This window comes from Brassica napus, chromosome C6 (genome assembly GCF_020379485.1).
Source record: "Brassica napus cultivar Da-Ae chromosome C6, Da-Ae, whole genome shotgun sequence".
NCBI lineage: Eukaryota > Viridiplantae > Streptophyta > Magnoliopsida > Brassicales > Brassicaceae > Brassica > Brassica napus.
Window position 1 is genome coordinate 12,126,487 of NC_063449.1, and position 24,685 is coordinate 12,151,171.

Below are 24,685 nucleotides of genomic sequence, written 5' to 3' on the forward strand. Positions count from 1 at the left end.
ATCTCGCATCATTTTAAGGGCTTCTGCGACAGATGGCGCATTCGACTCAACATGTCGACACCAAGAAACCCGCAAAGTAATGGTCAAGCCGAATCAACGAACAAGACCATCATAGACGGTCTGAAGAAACGACTCGACTTAAAGAAAGGTTGCTGGGCAGACGAATTAGATGGTGTCCTGTGGTCCCACAGAACCACTCCTCGCGGGGCGACGAAGACTACACCCTTCTCAATGGCATACGGCGTCGAGGCAATGGCTCCCGCAGAAGTGAATGTGACGAGTCTGCGCCGATCACGAATGCCACAGAACACCGAACTCAACCGCGACATGCTCCTCGACGCACTCGACGACATCGAGGAAAAGCGCGACCAAGCGTTACTCCGTATCCAGAATTACCAGCATCAAATCGAAAGCTATTACAACAAAAAGGTCAAGTCACGTCCTCTCGAAATGGGCAACCTTGTCTTAAGAAAGGTCTTCGAAAACACTAAGGAGTGGAAAGCCGGCAAGCTCGGAGCCAATTGGGAAGGACCATACAAGATAGTCGAAGTCATCAAGCCAGGAGTATACCGCCTCGAGACTTCAACAGGCGAAGCAGTACCGAGAGCCTGGAACGCCAAACATCTCCGCCTCTTCCATCCTTAGTCAAAGCAAACACCAACCCGAGTAAATGCGCCCCAAAGGCCACTTTTACTCGCCAAAAAAAAAAAAAAAAAAAAAAAAGAAACGAGTAAATGCGCCCCAAAGGCCACTTTTACTCGCCAAAAAAAAAAAAAAAAAAAAAAAAAAAAAAAAAAAACTACGAATGGCTTGATTCCCGCAAAGGGATACGTAGGCAGCCCAAAGAAAAAGGGTCCAGCCGAAAAAAAAAAAAAAAAAAACAAAATCCCTCCCCGAGGAATCGATCTCAGAAGCAGACGATCACTTAAGCGATGCCTACACGAGCACGCCCCGGCTCCTCGAACAAATGTATCGGCACTCGCATCCCACGTTGAATACGTCCCGATCAGACACATATTCACGGAAATCGACCGCGTTGCGACCGAAACCAACACGGCCGAGACAATGACTCCAATTCATCCTATAATTGACTAAGTAAGGTCCGACCGACCAAACGCTTGAAAATTACGGTAGGATCGACTTGGAACCGTCAAAGTCGAAAACTCCTCCCCGAGGAATCGATCTCAGAAGCAGACGATCACTTAAGCGATGCCTACACGAGCACGCCCCGGCTCCTCGAACAAACGTATCGGCACTCGCATCCCACGTTGAATACGTCCCGATCAGACACATATTCACGGAAATCGACCGCGTTGCGACCGAAATCAACACGGCCGAGACAATGACTCCAATTCATCCTATAATTGACTAAGTAAGGTCCGACCGACCAAACGCTTGAAAATTACGTTAGGATCGACTTGGAACCGTCAAAGTCGAAAACTCTTGACTAACAATTAAAACTCAAAATGGCAAACGGTCGCGACTCAAAGAGATCGACCGAGACAAAGTCATAATGAGCTTAAAACTATAACGATTCGACATCTCGAGTCAGCATCTCGCACCGAACGAACAGAGTCATTTCAAATCTTGAGAAATTTCGATTTTTGATAGACAAATCTAAGTTGAGAGATTCAGTTCGATCACTAAAAGAGTTCGAGATGACAAGAAAATAACAAAATAAAAGCCTCGAAGGCGAAGGTTCGAAAAACTACAACAATGAGTCATCTATGACTCAAAAGAAAACAACAAACAAGGAAAACTAAGCTTCCCGATCACTCTCGCGGTCATTAAGCGCGGAAAGCTCCGAAGCTCCGACGCTCGATCCGCGGGCAATCGGAAGGACTTGCACCGCAGCATCTTCCAACACCTCGCCGGTGTCTTCTTCGCCTCCTCGAACAGTCAAAGGATTTTCGATACGAAGCGTCGTTTCCTCGCACCCTTCTCCAACCGGGCGAGTAAACGAGACATGAAGATTCGCCGCGGTCTCCGAGTCAATTAAGCCGGCGTTGGAACCAAACGGATCGAGGCCCGCCAGAATCCGGGCATCCACGAACTGAGACTCCAACGTAAGAGGAGAGAGTCTAAAGTCGCCCTCAGGGATCTCGCCAACCTTCAGCTGCTCGGCCTCTTGTTCGTACTTCCTCTCATACTCGACGAACATATCAATGGAGGCTTGCGGTATGTCGTTCCCGGCTCCCTTCAAGGCCTCGAGGCACTTCCTAGTCCCAAAGGCTTGGCTGTAGAGTAACCGAGCCTCGTCGTAAGGACCCCGACGCTCCTCTCGAGAACGAATCCTGGCAAAGCAACGATTAGCCTTGGCGGCCATTTCCGCCTCTACTCTCCCCCTTTCTCTCGTCACCTCCAAGATTCTGGAGTCTCTCAGACGTTTCATCTCTCGCTCGTGCGTGGCGGCGAGTGAAGCCCTCTCACTCTCGAGATCGGTGTTTTTCTGTTCAAGCTCGCGGACGGTTCGTCGAGACGAATCCAGCGCAGCTTTAAACTCGTCGCGTCGAGCAGCGGTGCGGGTCATCACCCCGTCGAGCCTCTGCAGATCAGCCCTCGACTCGTTCAGTTGACGAGCAGACACCTCTTCCTTCTCAGCGAACTCTTTTTTGGCCCGCTCGAGCTCCTCCAAGGCTCCTTTAAGGGCCGTGTCGTATTTATCAATCACGACATTCATCGTGCTATCACCCTGAACGCGCGACACAACAGAAATCGTGAGAAGTTAGGAGTCAAAGGATTCAAAAAAATCGTGAGAAGTTAGGACCAAGCCGTTTACCAGCAGTTTGACCCTTGCAGCTTCTTCGTATTCACCCCCGAAGATCAGGTCCTTCACAGCAGGAAGAGGTTTCGCCCTCCCTCTTAGTTGACGGAGAAACTCCCCACATTTCTCCGGAACATATACTAAGGGAGCCGGTCCCTCGTAGTGAAAGGCGACCTTGTCGGGAAAGTTGAATCCAGGAGCCCTCCTTAGAATAGCAGAGCCACCGGAAGAAGTGCCGATCTGGACGGCCCCTCCTCCGACGGGAATCGGAGTTCTCTCGCAAGGAAGCGTCAGGACAGGGGACTGCCTCTCATCGTCGCCTTCATTATTTCCCCTCCTTATCAGGAGTGGCGACCCCTCGCTATCCCCTTCGGAATCATCCGAGCAAGCGACATTAAGAGAAGTCTCGCGCTCCCCTCCTTCACTCACTCTTTCCTCGTTATTCCGTCCCTCCGAGGCTTCGACCTCAGAACCCCCTTCTTCGGGTTGGATTTCTTCTCCTCGAGCATCTTCTTCCTCTTGCTCGATTTGCTCGTTGGCATTTTCCACCTGCTCATCGGCATCTCCCAACTGCTCGCCGGCGAACTTCTTCTTTGTCTTTTTGGGCTTGCTCTTCTTCCGGGGCTCAATAGAAGGAGGGGCCTCGCTCGTCCCCTCGGCGCCCCTCCCGGCTCCCGAACCATCGTCTCTTTTTCTTTTCTTGCCCTTCCCCGCAGTTCTGGCGCCGGAAGGGAGAGCCTCGCCAGAACGAGGAACCGCTGCTGGGGGTCCTTCCCCGCTAGCCAGCCCCAGCTGGGCCGCTATTATTACGCTCAAGTCAGGGAGAGTGCCCATCTTCTTCGCCTCGGTAATTTGTTTTTGGATATCTCTCGGGAAGATGTCCAGTCGCTTAGCACGAATGGGAAGAACGGTCGGGAGGTCGGATCTCCACCCTCCTGAAAACATAAGGCAGAAGAGTCAGGACGCGACAAAAAAAAATTGCGACTAAAAGAACACAGTCTAGAGGTGCGAGAGAACGTACTTCGAGTGATTCGATCTTTAAGCCCACAGATCCTTTCCACGGATATCTCAGACCAGCGATAGACTCGAAGCAGAGCGACGGCGCGAACACTCCTCAAGAAATCTTCGGGATAAGCTGGGGAGGTAGGATGGCCGACTGCATACAAAAATAAAGGGGGTTGGTCAGAATCGACAAATCGCTTACGGTTCGCGATAGAGTATTCTACCGCAAGAACGGTTCCAAAGAACTCGGTAATCATCTTGGGGAGGCTCCTCGAAGGCCGAGCTGTCGGACTTAAGGAAGAAGTAGGAGCGCTGCCAATTCTGCGTCTTGTTCGGATGACCGGCACATATGTTGCAGTTTGGTCGCATCTTCACCGAGTAGGTGCCATCTTTCATATCGGTTATCGAGGTCATCTCCTCGAACGACCTAACGCTCATCGGCATGTCGATCTGCTCCGCCAAAACCGACAAAGTAACCGCTAGACGCAGCGAGCCATTCAGCAGCTGACTGATCGCGAGATCCCGACGTCTGGCGTATGCTGTGATCAGTCGCGGGATGGGGAACCAGCAACGAGTGTCCTCCTGAAAATAGGATTCGTACACCGTCTGGTACCCCATCGGAGGAGACCAGGGTCTCTGCGCTCCCGTGGGCACAAGGAAGGTCACGCCTACGGCACCCGTAGCCCGAAGAACCCTCTTCACGCTTCCAAGAGTCGACCTCGTCTCCTCTACGCCTTCCCAGTCCTGACCGGCCAAGAAGGCAGGACGCAATAAGTCGGGATGAAGTTGAGGAAGCTCCTCGAAAATTCCATCGGGGTAAAAAGTGGTCGGGAAGAACTCAACCTCAGAATCATCGCCATCCGAGAGACCAACCTCCGCAGGTCGAGCTCTCAGGGTGACCGAGTCAACGGGCATCGCCCCGCTCTGACCGTCTCTCGAACATTCCACTGCATCCCTCGCAACGACGTTCTGACATCCTTCTCTCGCGAGTCTCGCAGCATCCGCAACCAGAAGTCGATGAGAGCGAGATAGATTTGCCGTGTCCATCATCGCCTCGCGATGAATCGCCTCCGAATCTACGACACGACTCCCGTCGGGATTCCTCGTCGGATTCGACGTCGCTGCGGCTGCCTTTCCTTTCGATTGTTCCGATAACCTCTGACCCGACGACATCGCAGAGCGAAACAGCGAAGAACGTTTCGAACAAATCTAACAACGCTTAGAGAGATAAGGGAAAGAGAGAGAAAGTACCTTTGATCGCGGAGAAAAACTTGAAGGAATGGAAGGGGATCCGCGTATTTATAAGGAAAAGAGAGGGGGGAAACTCGAGGCGCCATCATTAGGTCTATTCGGGCCTAAACGGGCCTCGAAATCCGCCCTAAAAACCCAGCGGACCCTCGCGGCGTTTCAACTTCTCGATTCATCTAGAAGAAGAAAAAAGGGGTGGGGGATTCGAGGTATCGTCATTAAAGCCTAAACGGGCCTTAATGGGCCTCGAAACTCTCCCAAATATCCAGCGAACCTTCGCGACGAACCCTTCTTACGACACGACGACCAAAAGGAGAGATAAAAGCCTCTGCTGCTCGCTTCCGAGAGGGCAACGCTGTGCGACTCGCCGACCGATCGTTCAAATCTTCCGACAGACCTCCTATTCTCTCAAACCTTCAAACCTTAGAATCCATCACGAGCTGGAAATCACCCGCTCACTGATGGACTAGGGGGGGACTTACTGTAGAGGATGGATTCGACCATCCCACAGGGCCCGAGGAATAGGAAGGCCTGGCCCGAGTTAGGAAGAGCGACGGCTCGATCTGTCGGCTCGAGAGTCAGGTCTCTCGGCTTGACTCTTGAGTACTTCTAGCTGACCATCGTCGACTGAAGAGCGTTCGGCTCAGCGGTTGCTCGAACACCTACGGGCCTCTCGGCCCAGCAAAGGAGGCCCACCAAGATGGCGTAAAATTAGGTCAAGAGCGAGGCATCGGGACGTCTATATAAGGGAAAGAAGAGACAACGAGAAGAGGATCCGAAATCACTGACCAACACTTGACGGCTAGATTAGGGTTTTCACCTTTACTTCGTCTCGCCGTTAGTTATACTTCTCCGGTAGCTTATCGAGCCACCGGTTTCCTTTCTGTCGCACTCTCCTCTTATTTCCTTGTAACCGATCGAACGTTTTCTCTCCGACCATTAATAAGACGTCTTTGTTTAAGCCCACATCTTATTTATTACCGTTTCACGATCAAACACTCCACTTGAAGTCCCCACTTTAACAATCTATCTCGCGTAGGGAGTCTGTCTTGGATAACAAGCCAGGTGTGGAAACTGTGACGAGGAATAGCCCTTGAGATCCAAACTGCATCATACCAAACGACATCAGGTTTTAAAGCGCAGAGGTAATCATAGAGACACCCCGTTCTGTAAGTTGTTTGAACTTGACCATTGATCTCCCATTCATAGTAATCTTGAGTTGAGTTAAGTTCGACTGTTGTAAGATAGACATATAACTCAATCTGCGCTTCTGAACGTGCAGGTGGTAGAGACCAAGTGCCGTTTCCATACAGAGAGGCGACAGTTGCATGAAGAGGAATTCCCAACCTAGAGTTTGTTCCCGACAAGTGTGTGTGAAGGTCACCAAATGGTGTCCAATTGTCTGACCAGAACCGTGCCGTTTCGCCATTCTGCAACCTCAACTTGATTAAAGGGAACACCACCTGTTTGAGTTTGAGTAACTTGTTCACAAGCCAGGAGTAAGATTGCTTAGGAGTTGTAGTCCAGTAGTTATACACCGAGCCTTTGAGGATAACTTCCTTGAACCATTGAACCCACACAGAGTCTGGCCTGAAGAATAGAAGCCAGAGAAGTCGCAAGGTGCATGCTTTATTCCAGGTATAGAGATCCTTTACTCCCAACCCTCCTTGCCTTTTAGTAAGTACTACTGTATCCCAAGAAACCCTTGCTGAGTTGAGACCTTCAATGTTTCCTTTCCACAGGAACATACTGCATAAGGAGTTTATTCTGTCTACACAAGCTTTGGGCAGGACGTAAGCAGAGCACCAGAAGGTAGTAACGCCAGCAATCACCGTCTTGATGAGGAGAAGGCGCCCTGAAAAGGAGAGAGACTTCACTGACCAGGAGGAGAACCGAGTTTTGATTTGGTGAATCAATGGTTCACAGTTCGTGAGCGACAATTTTCTTGAGTTCAGTGGGACTCCTAAGTAACGGAATGGGAGAGAGCCTAGAGCCATTCCAGTAGAAGCTTGAATCAAGTCTGTCTCTGAAGGTGTTAATCCCGAGGCATAGAAACTCTTTTTTGGCATACTCACCGCCAGCCCAGACCGGTTCTCAAATTCCTTCAGCACTTGCAAGACCTGCTGAACAGAATCAATGGACCCATCTATAAATATGAGAAGATCGTCAGCGAAGGAGAGATGGGTTAGCTTTGTGGAGGCACAGCTGGTGTGGTAGTTGAATCTATTCTGTCTCACCGCCTTGTTGAGCATGTGGGACAGGCAATTCATGGCGATGACGAACAGATAAGGTGAGAGTGGATCACCCTGCCTCAGACCTCTTTTTCCTTTGAAGAACCCATGTACTGATCCATTATACCCAACCATGTAACTTGATGTGCAGACGCAAGCTTTGATTTGACGGATGAACCTTTGCGGAAGATGGAGTCCTTCAAGACAAGAGAACAAGAACTCCCAGGAGAGAGTGTCAAAAGCCTTTGCTATGTCTACTTTAATGGTAATCCTTTTAGGGCCCTTATTCTTATGATATCCATTAACAAGCTCCCCTGCTAGTGTTGTGTTCTCTATCAATAGTCTACCCTTTACGAAAGCTGTTTGACTAGGAAGGATTAGCGTAGAGAGCATAGGCTTTAGCTTCTTTACTAGCAGTCGCGAGATGACTTTGTAGATAGTGTTGAGACAGGAAATTGGTCTGTAATCTGTTACCTTTGATGCACCAGGGAATTTGGGGACCAGAGATAGAATAGTTGCATTTGTCGTAGCCGGAAGGAAGTTGGAAGCAAAGAAATTTTTTATGGCTGCAACGACCTCAAGACCAATAGTTTCCCACGAAGCTTTGAAGAAAGCCGACGTTAGACCATCCGGACCCGGAGCTTTGTTGGGATTGAGTTTGAAAATGAAAACCGAAAGGTGGGAAGACATAGCAAAGACATAAGAAAGACAAACTAAGAGAACATGAAAACCGAAAGGTGCGAAGACAAACTGTGGGAGACGGTGGGAGGACACTAAGGACTTACGGGAGAAACATCTAAGATGTTTAGTCATTGTGGAAGAGTTTGTGCTGTGAAGATTGTGATGATACTTGGGTAACTGGATACCATTAGGTTTGGGCTGATTAATGGTGATTACCATGTGTGTTACGATACTGATGTAGCGTTCATTGTAATATCTGCAATATAACCCCAAATGATTTAAACCATCGTTTGGACACATCAGTTGTAATAAATCAATAGATGGCGTCATTATATTGAAGTACTATGGGACTGGTACTAACTATCATTTGTAAACGGATAGTTTTTGCTTGGACTATAGATTTGTAGTACATTAGCTTTTGCTTAGATTACAAACCACAACCTGTTTCCAACAGAAACAAACCGGACCAATTGCCGGACCTCTTAACATATCCTCTCATTTAGTTAACATATCGTCTCATTTATACTTCGTTTCAGATTTTCATTGAACCACATTTCTGTCTAATTTGGCTTTTAACGTAGGGAGATGTCTTGAAATGATGTAAATTGTGCAAATTGAGTGAGTGTGGTCATGATTAACTTGTATAGGTATGAATCTTAGTTGGTTTCCAGATAAACTAAATCTGCTAATAATCTTGGTCTATTTTATCAACATAACCCTCATGTTTTTTTATAAAAACAATTGGACGGTTAAGCTTTGAGTTACACTATTCCAAGGTTGATAGTACATCTAGAAAACTTTTTGGAAAGAGAAGAGAGCAGTATGTTTTTCTATTGGAAACGTTTATCTATTGGAAACATTTCACACGTAGTTTTATCTCTGGAATTTTTTGTTCCATTTCCATATATGGTTTTATGGTCTGAGGAAAAATTAAAACACTATGATATGATTGTATATAGTCTATTCTAGTAGGATCGTCATCTCTATCCTTCTCAGCCAGCAATGAAAGCTCAAATTCATCCCTGGGTCTCTTTCGATTCTCAGCTTGTTATGATAGTACATCCAATTCTTGCTCCTTCCGTTCAAGCACGTACTCTCTTTCTTCAAGTTCCTTCTAACTTGAAGCTCTCTGTTTTGCTTTTCATGTTTCTTTGGCATGAGTCTAATTGTGTTTCAAAGACTGTTTCAAATCAGAATTCTTTTGTTTCTCCTGCAGCTCCAGGGATTGCTTCCTTACAGATTCCACCATCAACTCCATCATCTCTTTGCTTTCTTTCCACTGAAGCGAGAAGTCTAAATTCCCATAAGCGGTCTCTGTCACCTGACTCGAGAACCGGTCTACTAAATCCTCATCCAACAGCACACTAAGTTCAGTCTCATCAAACAAAAGCAGTAAGAAATAGAAAATCAAGAGAAACCAAACACTATGGTCCTAAGAGTAAGAGACTTACTGATGTTCAAGATCTTCGGTTGGCAACGGCACTGGATCATGCTCGGGCATAACTCGGCGGTGATGACTCCAGTTTCATGGTGATCTAGATATTACATTCTCTGTTAAAATGAAGCAAAAAAAAATCAAATCGTTTAGACTGTGACCAAGGAAGACGAAAAAGAAGCGATGGGTCTGATGAAAAAAAAAGAGCAAGAGAGAAAGGTAATCAACAAATGGTTCCAAATTTTCTCATTCAAAAGAGTATCAATAAAGATATGAACACAAAAGCTGATAATTTAAGTTAAAAACGTCGGAATATGTTAACATTACAATGATCATGAGTTTAAAGAACAGAATAACATTTGCATCAAGGAGGAGCATGTCCATACCTATCAACTCACCACAGCTTTCAAGTTCCTAGCCTCCCAGAACCTGAGAAGTCGTACCTAAACGGTGAAGAACAGTGGCCAGTCTTCAGATCAGCAAGAAGAACAAATGAATTAGCCATTAGATTGCAATTAACTTTTTTGGATTATCATGAACTGTGAGGATGATGTTCAAAGGATGAAGGCTCACCTTTATATAAGAGGAAAAACACCGCCTAGAAGAAGAATAGCAACATGGAATGTCAGATCGTGTCGATGGAGTAAAGAGGTTTCTTAAAGGCGATGAATCTGGACATCTCGTAACGTTTAGCATAATTAAAACCAAAAGTGAATTGTTATCTCGAAGTTTGACATCGAGATTCTTCACGACATTTTGTCTCATTTGTCATCTCCAAACTCCATTGTTGGTGGACATCGAAGAAGAAGGTGAACAGTTTCCGATTTTGACTTTAGACGAAGATATCAAGCTTTTCTATTTGTATTCACCATATCCATTGTCCATATAAAAGTTCATTTCGAGCAAACTATCTCAAATATCTAGTCACAAAGACTATTTCTCGCAGTTTCCCCAGGCTTAACTCTTGTTCTATCGAATTCTTGATTACCGGTTTTAGTTCCCACATATACCACTATATATCTTGGCTCCGATGGTCTCTCTCGGCTCAGCATTCCGCCGTTGCGATCAGTATCTGATGTTAGATCCAATGGTGGTTGGTCTATACTCCCAGCATGCACAAACAAGCAACTTCTTCCCCATGCTCATCTTACCACCATTGATGCGTCTTCTGATTCGGACATGACTCAATGGAAGTATACTGCCAACATGCTCAAACATGCATTCTCCAAGCTTGGCAAGGAGCAATATATGTTATATGGCAGGAGCTGAATAGACGTTGCCATAACGGGATTACAATGCCTTCTAAGACTTTTAAGTTATTGGGTTCTCTGCTAATAAACAAGATCACTGCTTTGGTAAATCTTAGACGTTCTACCGGGTATCCCCTTCAGCAAATCTGCTCGGGAGATTAGAGCCCAAAGTAGCTTTTCCATTAATCTTTGTCAAACCAAATTAGGCTGAATTTATTTTGCTGCCGCCCCTTAATTTTCTTTCTATTTTATGTACTAGTTTGCTCGTTCCTTTATATTTTTTCCTATCGGTGACAATCTTTACAAAAAAAAGTCTCAAACATGAACCAGGAAAATAGATGTATGTTTGTAATGATTGAAGTAAAACGACAGTGACGTGTTTATAAACAGAAAACCCAACGTGAGAGGAACAAACAAGAGATCAGAGAGTTGATTATCACTAAGAGACGTGGATTGACTATGCTATTTTGTGGTTATAAATCAATCGGTGAGACACTATAATTTTGTAGGTTGGCACGAGCGCCAAATATAGTACAGGAAAACCATGTGCGCATAGCCACACTTGCTGTAATCCAGGATCTCTTAAAAGACAATATTGACCCTCGTCCAACATGTACCGAGGTTGGCACAATGGTAATTAGCTAATCAAATCACTAAAACTTAGACAACAAAAACTTGGGAAAACCAGGGAAAGACAGCGCCTGGTTTTGCACTAACAAGCGGCAAAATCTATAATCCTCTTCTTCTATATTATATAAACGGACTCATCAAATTTCATCTTCTTCATCGACAACTTTCACAAAGAAATTATCTATTTACACAACAAAAAACAAAGCAAGATTTTCCGCGATTAAAAAAAAAAAACAGAGATAAAAGATGAGTTCAAGGAGCAAAGCATGGTTAGTGGCAGCAACCATTGGAGCTGTGGAGGCTTCCAAAGACCAATTAGGTCTATGTAGGTGGAATTACATGATCCGATCGGTGAATCAACGTATCCGAAACAACGTGAGATCCGCTACTCAGGCGAACAGGTTCTCTTCTTCGTCCACCACCGTCGTTGCTTCCGGTAAAGATGGTGACACGGCCAAGAAAGCTGAGGAGTCTCTCAGGACAGTCAGGTACTTGAGCTGTTGGGGTCCTAATTGATGAAGACAGATGTAAGATTTTTATTATATTTGCCTTCGGTTGGATCCGAAAGGTTTTATCTATGTCGGTGGAATCGAAAGCCTAAGAACCTCAAATAGACGCTATGAGTCTTGGGGTTTTGATGGATTGTTTCGGGATACAATTAATGACGGTTTCGAAATGTACAGAACATAGAGATGAATATTAATTTTTTTGTTCATGTTACTGTATCCATTTGTGTGATGAATCGAGCTTGCCATTGTTTTTGCTATCGAACTTCACTATATGCTCTTCTTGGAATGGGATTCTTAACGCTTATGCATCAAACCAAGCTTTAAATTCGGTAATCATATGATCTATTAATGTTTGGGAAGTTAAAAGACTTAAAAAAGTTAGTCACACAGAGAAGAAAAACTAAGTATCATCAAACACATTAGCACCAATTAGAAATACTGGTTCGTACCTTATAGCTCTGGTTTGCCCTAGGCATTCGGGAACCATTCGGTTTCGGGTAGGAACCATTCGGTTTCGGGTAGGAACCATTCGGTTCCGGGTGTATCGGATAAAACATTTTTATATCCAATAGATACTTATGAAATTCGGTTCGGTTTAGTGGTTACATAATTGCATATTCATCAATCCAACTAGAGTACGAATTACTACGGTGCTAATTTTATAAGTTTTACTGTATTTTAATTTAGAAATAAGATACATATTTATAATATAAGAGAGTAAATTACAGATAATGTGGTATGATGGTAATAAAGTTCTCACTCTTCCTGTTCAACCTCGGTTTGAGTGGAGTTTATGACATTTTACCTTATATCAAAAAGATGAAAATTGTTTTTTTGGATATTTGGGTATCCGTTCGATTTTCGGTTCGGTTCTGATTCCGGTTCGGTTATTCGGATACAGAAATATATTAACTATTCGGATATTTGAGGATTTTGGTATGGTTTCAGTTTCGGGTCTTCGGTTAGTTCTGGTTCGCTTTTTCGGTTCCGTTTTTTTTTCCAGGCTAGCTCTGGTCTCTGGAAGAAAGAAAATATATTAGGAAACTCCAGCAATGACTAGAATTATAAGAACAGTTAGCGAGTTCTTGTTACCATTGGCGTTTGTTTTGTTGTATAGCCTCTGTTTTGTTTTCTTACTCTTCCTTCTTAAGTGTATCACATCTAGCAATCTTTGTTATCGTAAGGACTGTTGGAACTAAGTTTTTGACAAAAAAAAAACAGAAAGCTGATTTGTTCGATTTTCTGGTAGTTTTGACAGCTAATTCGGTGGTCTTGGGTTGCCGGATTATTAACTTGTTAGAAAACTTGTAACTAGCACTAGAATCTAGTATACTAAAACGTCATAAACAAAGCAAATTAGATGAGAAATGAAACAATGAAGTGATTAAATGTATAGCACAGTAAAAAAAGTGACACATGTGGTATAATCGCAGTTATTTTCATTTGTCTATAAACGTTCCTACTCCTAACATTATTCAAAGGTTTATAGGAGAGAGATGTCGGCTCCACCGCACCGCCGAGTACGGGTTTTAGCCGAATTATTTTTGTTTTAGTTTTTGGTCAAGTATGCAATTCGTTTTTAAATAACGTATAGTTCGTCCAAAAATAAAATGCATTTCAAAGATATATTTTAGAGAGCCCTATATTTTAAACGATAAAAGAGAGGATATTGGTGAATAAATTTCACAAATCCAACTTCCCTAGATTTTCGCGTAATCTCCGCTAACATGCATACATGCAAAATTTGTTATGGAAAATGGCTAATTTTTCTCTCTGACCCAGTTCCCAATGCAGAATTGTTGGTCAATCCCCGGCGGTGCTTCCGCCCTCAAACCACCGTCACCTTCCTCAGATGAAGCTCTCCTTCCTCCACCTTTTCCCCCTGACCCTCCAGATCCCCACTCACCCCTATCCCTTAACCAATACCCACCCCTCTCTGAAGCCTCCAAGAAATTTCCCGCTCTGCTTCTCGTTCCTCTGTCTCACCTACTACTGATGTTGTCATGACTCATTCTACCCACCTTACTCAAGCCTCTGGATCTGTTAACCTAGAGCTATCTACTACCCCAGTTCTTACTGGATCTGTTCCAATACCTTGTCTTACTGCAAACCCTACTTTCACACCTACCTCTGTCCGTACAGAAAAATTCACTATGTTACCTCCTACAAGTAACTCACCCCTTTTAACTAATGGGGCTACCTCAACTTCAACCTCCGCCCCACTTACAGTATCCACCTCTGTGGTCCCTCCTTCAGTGGACCCGATGGACCTCACCCCAGCCCAACCTGAAACATCCTCCTTACCTCCTACGGCCCCCCCATTCCTGTCAATGTTCCTACACTTCCAACAAGCCCTTCCAATACTCACCCTGTTCCTCAACCTACCCAAACCCTAGCAGAAAAACTCAGAGTCAAAGGCGACAAAACCCTTAGAAGATTAGCTCCTGTTACCATTGCTGAAAATGGAAGACCTAGTGTTATGATTCCAGATTCGGTCTTTCAAAAAGGTGCAGAATTGCATAAAGACTTTATAGTCTGCTACTTTAATGGCAGAGCTCCTCCTTTCCATCAGATCCAAAGTGTATTTAATCCACTCAACCACTCTGCCATTGTAAGGATTCAAAGTGAGTTCTTGCGCCAAAAGATTTTGGAGAAAAATATCTGGTATGTGGGTGATAGCATGTTCCATACCGCACAGTGGTCCTCGGGTCATTCTGCTACTACACCTCCACTCCGTTCGATAAAGCTCTGGGCTCACCTCACAGGCATTCCACTAGACTTGAGGCACCAAGAAGGGCTCAGCTGGGTCGCGGGACTAGTTTGGGACCCTAAAGAAACAGATGATTTTACCCTTAATATGGTGAACTTAACGTTATCTCATGTTAAAGTTGAACTTGATCTTACCCAGCCACTCCCGTCTGTAGTGGAATTTACGCGGCAGAATGGTGAGGTAGTGGAAGTTAAAGTTGACTTTCCCTGGCTCCCATCAACCTGTTCTCACTGCCATGAGCTAGGCCATGTCATGCGTAATTGCCTTAAATATACTCCTCCTCCACCTGTAGCACCTGAGAATGGCGATTCAAGCAAGGCGAAAGGTCCTCTGGCCCCCTCTTCCTCTTCCAAAAAGATTCCCTCTAAACCGACCAAGTAGTATGTTCCAAAGAAAACTCCCTCTAAACCGACCTTGCCCTTTACGCCTACTATAGACTCCACTAAAGTTGCCAAAAACCTAAATTCTTCCTTTCTTCTGGCACAATCAACCCTACCCTCTATTCATCCCTCTCTTCCACCACCCTCTAAAGAACCACCCCCTCCTCCTCTGGCCACCAACCCCAGCTTTTCTTATTCATCCACTGATAGCCCACCAGTTAAATCATACAAACCTTCCCTGAAACGCTGCCGCTCTTCTCCTTCCCTCTCACCCCCGCTCCCTTCTACTGTGACAAATCCATCTTCTTCCTCTATTCCTTTTTCACCTTTTCTCCATGAAGGTCTCGCTAACTTCATTGCAGAAACCCCATCTTTTGACCCACCACTTCAAAACCCTTTTTCGATACTCACTGATGTTACTGCTCTCCAGCATGCTGGAGACTCTTTTTTACCTTCCCAATGAGCGCAAAGCTCTTTTTTTGGAACGTCCGTGGTCTCAATGATCCGGGAAAACATCGGAATTTCATAAATTGGCTCAATAGCCATCGGCCACTTTTTGGTGCTTTACTGGAAACACATATAAAGGAACTCTCGCTTGCTCAGTTGATGAATACTCTTTGTAGAGGCTGGAACTTCTTCTCCAATCATCTGTCGGATGAAGATGGTCGCATCATCATAATCTGGAAAGACCCAGTAAAGATTCGGGTCATCGCTCAGTCTCGTCAGCAGATTACTTGTGAAGTCCTTCTCCCACGATGTACTCCTCTGATTTACACAGCTATCTATGCCTCAAACTTGAGTGATGAAAGGACGGATCTCTGGGTAGAGCTTCTCAACTTGCACATGAACCTTGGTCTTGATACTAAACCTTGGATGATTGGTGGAGATTTCAATCAAATTCTTCATCCCTTGGAGCACTCTGACCTTAATGACAATGCCAGCACTTCAAACATCTACCAGTTTAGAGACTGCTTGCTTCAACTCGGCGCTTTTGACTTGCGATACCATGGCCCAACTCATACTTGGATCCTATCGCTAAAAAGCTTGATCGTTGTTTGGTTACTAGTGATGTTATCTCCTCATTCCCACATATCTCTGCTACTTTCCTTCCCCCTGATTTCTCAGACCATTCCCCTTGCCTAGTTGACCTTGCCTTTGACCTTCCCAAAGCCGGATCCCAGCCCTTTAAATTCCTAAACTATCTTACAAAACACCCGAGTTTCTCTGAGGTTGTTCGTGAAGCTTGGTTTGAGGCCGGAAGCATGTCTGCCAACCTGACTTCTCTGTGTTGGAAACTAAAAAACATAAAGAGAAGTTTAAAAACACTTAACCGAGAGAACTTTTCCAAAATTCAGGAGAGAGTGAAAGAGACTTACTGTTTACTTCAACTTGTGCAGGTTCGCGCTTTGGAAGATCCAACTACTGAAACATTTGCGGAGGAACAGGCTCTCAATCTCAAATGGCAGTTCCTGCGTCAGATTGAAGAATGTTTCTTTTTGCAAAAATCAAGAATAAACTGGCTCAAGGAGGGTGATCTTAATACTACCTTCTTGCATCGTGTTTGGTTAACACGAGCGAGCTTCAATGCAATAAGATCTTTCCTGCTCATCTTTGATGCTCTCCTCACTGATCCTTTGGAAATGAGTGACCATGCTGTAGCCCACTTTAAAGCTGTTCTTGGCCCTGATGGTCCTTTGCCTCTGCTACTGTATACACCTTCTGATTGGTTTCAGAGTCTTACTCAGTTCCGATGCAGCCTACAACAGCAACAAAGGATGCTATTAATGCCAACAACTGAAGAAATAACAAAGTTGATGTTCTCGTTAAACCCTAATAAAGCGCCAGGGCCCGACGGTCTAACCTCAGCTTTTTTCAAAGGAGCTTGGAGTGTAATTGGTGTGGAAGTGGTGACATCAATTATCATTTTTTTCAACTCAGGATTTCTGCCTAAAGCTACTAACTCTACCATTCTCTCTCTCGTTCCGAAGTTTCCTGATGCCTCCATGATAGCAGAATACAGACCTATTGCGTGCCTTAATACTATCTACAAGGTCATCTCTAGGCTACTTGTTCATCGGTTAAAGCCGATCCTGTCAGGCCTAATCCTACCTAACCAGACAGCTTTTGTGGAGGGACGACTATTGCTTGAAAATACTGTTCTAGCAAGTGAGTTGGTCAATGGATACCATAAGACCAAAGGGGCAAGAAGAATTACCATTAAGGTGGACATTGAAAAGGCGTTCGACACCCTTACCTGGGATTTTCTGTTTGCGGCATTGCGTAGCTTCAATCTCCCTCCTCCGCTCCTCAATCTCCTTAGAGCTTGTGTCTGTACGACAAACTTTACTGTGGGATATAACGGAGTGGTGAATGGTTATTTTAAGGGAAAGAGAGGGTTGCGCCAAGGTGATCCGTTGTCTCCCTACCTTTTTGTTATTGCTATGAATTGTTTGTCTCTGATGTTAGACCAGGAAGCTAGAACGGGCCGACTCTCCTATCACCATAACTGCCGCAAGACTAAGCTTACACATCTCTGCTTCGCGGATGATCTTCTTGTCTTCATCGACGGCTCCCTTGATTCAGTCCAAAGAGTGTTACAGATCTTGCATGAGTTTGAAAAGTGATCAGGTCTGGCTGTGAGCCTGCAAAAGTCAAGTTTTTTCTCCTCAGGCATTTCACCGGAGGAGATCTCAACCATTCAAGCTACAACAGGAATGCCTCACCATACCTTGCCGATGAAGTACCTGGGGGTCCCTATGGTCACCAAGAAGTTAACTCTCCTAAATTGTGAGCCACTTTTGCAACAGATTAAGGCACGGTTCTCCTCCTGGTCGGCTAAAGCTCTCTCATTTGCGGGAAGATTACTTCTCATCAAAACCGTAATAGCAGGAATCACCACCTTCTGGTGCTCTTCTTTTATTCTTCCTAAGGCATGTATCAATAGAATTAATTCCCTCTGTGGTTTATTTCTTTGGAATGGTACAAGTGAAGGTCACCAATCTGCACGAGTTTCACGGGATAAAGTAACACTTACAAAGGAGCAAGGTGGTTTAGGTATCAAAGATCTTCATGCTTGGAACAAATCTTGTATTTTGAAGCTGGTCTGGATGCTCTTCTTTCGACCGGATTCGGTTTGGGTCTGCTGGTACAAGGAGGTCATACTAAAAGGATTGCTGAGCAACTACTGGACTGTAAAGCCGAATAACTCGCACTCTTGGTTGGCGAATAAGCTCATCAAAGCTCGAGGCCTCATCTATCCACTGATAAAGCGTTGCATTGGTAATGGGCTCTCAACAAGCTTCTGGTTTGATAACTGGTCGCCTTTTGGTAATCTCAATGAACTTCTGATGGCTTCAACTTCACGGCTAGGTATTCCCAAAGCCGCAACCCTTGGCTCACTGTATCAACATGGTCGATGGCTCCTCCCACCTGCTAGAACTGAGGACCAATTAGCGCTTCATATCTATCTCACTACTATAACCCTATCTGACCTATAACCCTATCTGACAGTGCTGACTGGTACGAATGGGAAATAGAAGGAAAGAAGAGTAACAAGTTTAGTACTGGAGCAGTCTATGCTTACCTACAAGACTCGGTTCCCTCAGTCCCCTGGTCAGCTGCTGTCTGGAACTCTATGGGTATTCCCCGTCATAGTTTCCTGATGTGGCTGGTGATGCTTGACCGTTGTCCTACAAAGGACAGGCTACTCCATTGGGGACTCCCTGGCGTGAATCCAAATTGTCTACTATGTAATTCCCAGCAGGAAAGTCGCAACCATCTGTTTTTTGAGTGCTGTTTCAGTGAAGCTGTGTGGAGGACGATCGCTCTCTGATGTCAATTCCAAACGCCTGTAGGATGGGAACAAAACTTAAATCACATGATTCAGTTAAGGGGAAACAGAGAACTGCGTAGGCTTACCTTACTAGCGTGGCAAGCGACTGTCTATTGGCTCTGGAACGAGCGCAACAAGAGGTATCACCAACAAACTTTCAGAACCACAGACACCTTGATCGGACTCATTGATAAGCAAATCAGGAACCGTATCCAAAGCTTCCGGTCTTCAAATCCTATTGCATGCTCGGCGATGATGCAGCTGTGGCTACTCAACTCTTGATCTCTGGCATCGATCGTATCATCCAACCTGTTTCATCTTCTCCGTTTCATCTCCTAACCCCCAGTCTGGACTGGGCTTATCTCACTACCTGGGCCTTCTACCTTATCATTCTATCTCATCAACTAAAGAGTTCCTAAGCTATGTGTTTCCTTTAACAATCGTTGGGCCTTGCCCTATTTGCACCTTAGCCTGTTAAGGCTTGTAATATTTTACAATTTTTTTTGTTTTCAAATTTGAAAGCCAAGTTACAAAAAAAAAGAAAATGGCTAATTTACGCTTTAATTAAATGTATCTCCTTATTCTTTATCGATATGATTATCTAGTACTACCATACATAAAGCCCAAAAAATAGAAATGTCAAAATAAAAAATTTATATTACTTAGTTTTAATAGTACGAAGTATTATTAACTGTAAAAACCCTGAAAATTAGATATGACACAGAAACTCAAACTCATGAATGAAAATTACCATATATTTTTAATCAACAAAAAGACCTTAAAATCAAGAACAAACATGGATTGCATTAACCCTAACATTTAATTTGAAAAGAAACTTCTCAACTTAAACAAATACATAAACAAATACTAAAACCTTAAATCCAAATCAAATCTATAATTTCAAACACAACTAATTAAACTGAGTTTTACAGCAAAATTGACTATTATTCCCTATGTTTGCAAGGAAAAAAAGAAATAATTGTCAAAATATTTATTAAAATGGGAGGACACAACATGCTGGAGTTTGTATAATAGACGTAAAGAACGTATTTTTACATGGATATCTTACCAAAATCGTTTACATGAAGCAGCATGCTGGATTTGTGGATAAGACGATACTTGATCATATTATGCTTCTTGACAAGGTTCTGTATGGAATCGAGCATGGTTTGACAAGTTCAGATCCTTTATCATCAAGTCCGGATTCTCCTAGTCTAAATATGACCCTTCGATTTTTATCTATACCACATAAAAGACAACATCCTACTACTCAAAGGTTATAATGGAAATAACTCTGCAGTCCTATCGTACCTCCTACAACAAATCAACAACAAATTCAGAATGAAAGATATTGAGAGACACACTATTTTCAGAATATAATTTCTTAGCCATTCAAATGGTTTGTTTCCCTCTCAACAGAAGTATGCAGGAGACTTATCAGAAACATCTGAGATTACTTGACTCTGCATTGTGGAGGTAGGCTTCACACCCCTATCAATGCTCTGTCCGGTTTTAGGAAAAGCCCACTAAAATTAATGGGCCTGCAAACTAAAGATGTCCAGCTCGCTAGAAGACAAACATAAGGGACGAAAGCAACGCGACGAGCCAGAGCCCATACTCAAGGCATATGTGATGACTAGTCAAACAAGTATGGACAACACATTGACTTGCATTTAATGCCTAGGGACGAATCAACCCAGACCTGCGTTATGTGACCTCATCTGACGGAGAACGAATATATGATCTCATCAACAAGGACGACGAGCTGTCCCTTCTCTTATCTGATCAAAACCTTGTCTTATCCGATCAAAACCTTTTCTAGACGAGAAATGGACAGACTTTTTTCTAATAGAGAGCTAGAAAGAGATTGTAACTTAGCGAGCTCAATACTTAATTTAATTTCAAGCTCGATCTGTGTATTAAACTCGCCTCGCACTTGTAACCTCTTTTACGAACTCGACTTACTCATACTATAAACAAGATTTCTAACCTACTTCGTTTTGGAGGAGTTCTTCCAACTGATGAAAACGATGAGCGAGATCGGGAATGAGAGAGACCTACTGCTATTTTTGGGTCACACCTAAAATCGTTCAAGCCAGATGGCATTATGCTCAGTCTTTTACTCTTGTGCGTCTCCGATACATAGTGCTCTGCATGCTTAGTTGGTAGGACGTAATTAATCGGGTTCGCATTGGCAAGTTCATCAGGTGCATCAGGTGCAGTTTCCTGGGATAATCCCAGTGAGAAAGGCGGGATTTCGAGAAGATTATAAGGTATATGCATCTGATTATAAGGTATATGCATCTGATTATGTGTAGAGTGATAAAGGAGATCAAAAAATAATGTTAGGGTAACCTCATCAGAAGCAAACCCCTAGGCAGGCGGAATGGGATTACTATGTTGGAACACAAGCTGTGCTGACTGTTCACCAAGTTCAGGGGGCTGTGATAATCACAGTGAACAACATCAATTTAGCATACATAGTCAGGCCAAATATAAAAAAAAATGTTTTAATTGCCTGCTCACACATATCTTACCGACATACTAAGGGGGTTAGCGGCTACATTGGGTCCTTGCAGCTCTTGATGAACTTCTGCCCCATCTAAGTTCACTTGAGGGCTGACCTGTGCATTGGGAACATCTTTTGAAGAGGAAAAACCAATACAAAGGTAAAATTTAGAGAACAATGAGAGAAATGTGTTTAACGATAGAGAATCACCGAAGATGGCCTAACCTGGGACATTTCGTTGAGGTCACGCAAGATGCCATCTATGTCATTGTGGGTAAACAGTCCCTTCTGTCTGACAATGGGGGAACGTTATTCAGTGTGTCACCATCTACTGTCTCTTCCGCTAACACTTTTTGAGTTTGATTTACCAATTAAATTAATTACCCCCTTAATTACGGCGGATTGCATAATTTTAACATTGTCGACTAGGGCATTGGTTAGCTTCCGCTCAATCTCTTGGAGACTTCCAAAAACAGTGGCCTGCAGAAGAGCTATATGCTGCGCATGATTAGTTGATTCAACGAGTTTCTCAATTTTAGCGTTCATCGCGTGATCCAGTCTACTCTCTAGTGAACTAATCTCATCACGTATATCCCTGGTAGTAGATCTGAACTTGTCGCTAAACTGCGAGGTGACAAAATTAGCAATTCCAATGTGGGATTGTGGATCTGAACCCTCGCCATCCGACATATCAGCAGTATTATATTTGTTGTTCTTCTCTTTCGGTTCCTTTTCCTTATGTTTCTTCTCGAGCCTCATGGGTGCCAAGTCATTGGCGGTAAGACTTCCTATGAACATTTCCTTACGAAATGCAAAACCCTCGAAAATCAGGCGGACCATGTTGTCTACCGCATCATCCTCGATTTCATCAAACCAGTCAAAATCAGCTCCAGCTGACCATTCTTCGTACGGATCATCGAGAATTGACTTGACAGCTACCTGCAGGGCGTGAACAGACAGAGTGTTATAAAACAACAAGGCAAATAACAAGCCTAAACACAAAAAACCTTATATCTCAGAAAGGATCGCCGCTAATATGATAATTAGCAACATCTACACAAGTTAGCAACTATCGAATAGATTTAACATAAAACAAATACATTTATTTATCAATCTAAGTAGTCGCCAAAATGATAATTAGCCAAAAAAAAAAAAGTTATCGGTTGCCATATAAATTTAATATGTAACAAAAAAACTTAACCTGGCATCTCTATGTTTTATTATCACTTCTAACCATAGCGTTTACATTTTATATGAACTAAGGTTGCTATCTAAACCTAAGACGAACCTAGCACTCGTTATCGATGATCTTAGCATGCCCATGTATGACATAGAACTTAGTCGCCCGTGATTGGTTTTCAGACGCGCCAGATTGTCTTCCTCTGAAATAGGGTCTTCATCAGGTGTCCCTCCCTCACTTTCTGACTCAACAAAAACGACAGGCCCATTCCAAACGATTTCTTCTTTAGCTGTGGAATAGCTATGAGGAGAACATGTTGGATAGCGTCAACGTAACCCTTGATGGCAACAGATGCCTGAGATAAAGTGATTTTTTCTTTCGCGATCAGAGATGTAGCAAGCGTCTGATATGCGGCTCTGCATCATGGGTATGCAAGAAATCCATCGAGGTCCCTAATCATTTCAACGTGCTCGGGGATGAGTCGAGGTGTATGTCAAGAAGAAAAAAGATGTATGACGTGATAGCGAGGCAAGCGAATTTAATCCTAGTCTCTCTGTCTTAGACCTTCTTTTGCTTCAGCATATCAATTACGATATCTACCGTACATAAATTCAGGGTGCCAAGCAGTTCATTCCAATACAGCTTCTCATTCAAAGGGTTTCTCTTCTTCTTCTTAGGCCGGTCTGGTATCTTCCCGCAATTCAACCTAGTCACTGTAGCAAACTTCTCAAGTGACATTATAACCGGGTTTCCAGCAAACAAAACCAGATCTCATAATTTTTGTTGACTTTTAGGAACCGAACAATGACATATTGTCCAAATGCACCCGAAAATGGCGGATTCTCTTCGACAGCCAAAATCTTTCCAAAATTCTAGTTGTGTAAGAACTCTATCTCTTCAGGCTCAAGCACATCAATAATCAACTCGGTTCTCTTGATTTTGTGATATGAGCTCACTCGCTCACCATAAGGCTCTTCACCGACGGTGAACATTTTCTGAGGAAGAAATATTTCTCCGATTATAGACGATTACGGCAGAGGACAAAGAAAAAAATTGGGAGATTTGTGGGTTAACCAAAAAGGGAAAATGTTGATTTGGGGGATTTAGAGGGTTATTGGTATAAAATGTATGGAATGAAACGAGGATCGAAGAAGAATTGATAGAAATATCAGAAATAGGGTGGCTGCGGCAGTACGAATAAATGCATCTCTTCGATGCTCCGGAAAGTAACACCTATACGCAACTACCGCTGTTACGTTTACTTTGGGGGGAGCTTCAAGACATTGCACTGTCAAATGTGTAGAACGATGCCTTCTGACACGCAACAGAGCGTCTATGCATCATAAGAGAAAGTAGCTCATAGGGGTAAAACGGCCATGAAAATAAGTACTCTATGTTCAAGGGTAAACGGCTAATAAATGGTCCATTTTGGTGCACTACCGCCAATTTCTGTTTTTAATATAAAGTGAATTATTTTTTGCCTTAGGCCACAGCTACTCTAGGCACGGCAATGCGTGAACGGGTGCTCTCTACAACGGTCATTTTCTTTACCATATGAGAAGGATAAAAAGTACTCTAAGAAATAAATCACGCACGAAGTGACCTCAAAAGAAAAAGCAAATGTGCCAACGTCAACTACATCTCAGTTGGTGCCTACCCATAACTGATTTGTTTCACTTGGTGACGGTGTGTCATGCGAATGAAACACGAATGTATTAGGCTATAAATAAGGATGTTCAATGTAAATAAACGATAATAGAGTGAAATAATAAGTTTTATATTAGCTTCTGCTATCAAAACACTTTACGTTAGACGGCATTTTCATCAGCTAAATCGGTTGATGAACCAGTGCTCGGTTCTCAGAGAAGAAAAAGAAACTTAGGCCATGATTGCTAACTTTGCAGAATTGCTGAATAACATTTAATCGCGATTTTTACAAGTTTTTTACCAATCAACAAAAGTTGCATTTTCACTGACAAAAATATAAAGAAAAAATCTATTAAATGAAACAGTGAGTCTGAGTACATTATTTACAACATCAACACTTTCACATTTTAAATAATATGATAATATCACATTGTGTTTTTTTCTTCATTCCGCAACTTCTATTGATTGGGAAAAACCTTGCGAAATCTCGTTTGAAACGTCATTCCGATATTCCGCAAGATTACCAACCAGGGCCACAAACACAAAAAAAATTCATTAAACGAAAAAGTGAGTTTTAGTAGATTATTTACGAATTATATGATAATATCATTTCAAAA

The 24,685-nt window shown here is 43.5% G+C and overlaps 1 protein-coding gene across 1 annotated transcript; it reads left to right on the forward strand.

Moving 5' to 3' along the window:
- The first annotated feature begins 11,311 nt into the window (after positions 1–11,311).
- Positions 11,312–11,961, forward strand: LOC125589228. Its single transcript, XM_048761731.1, has one exon. The coding sequence runs from the start codon at positions 11,488–11,490 to the stop codon at positions 11,755–11,757; it is 270 nt and encodes an 89-aa protein (XP_048617688.1). The 5' UTR covers positions 11,312–11,487; the 3' UTR covers positions 11,758–11,961.
- Positions 11,962–24,685: the final 12,724 nt, after the last annotated feature.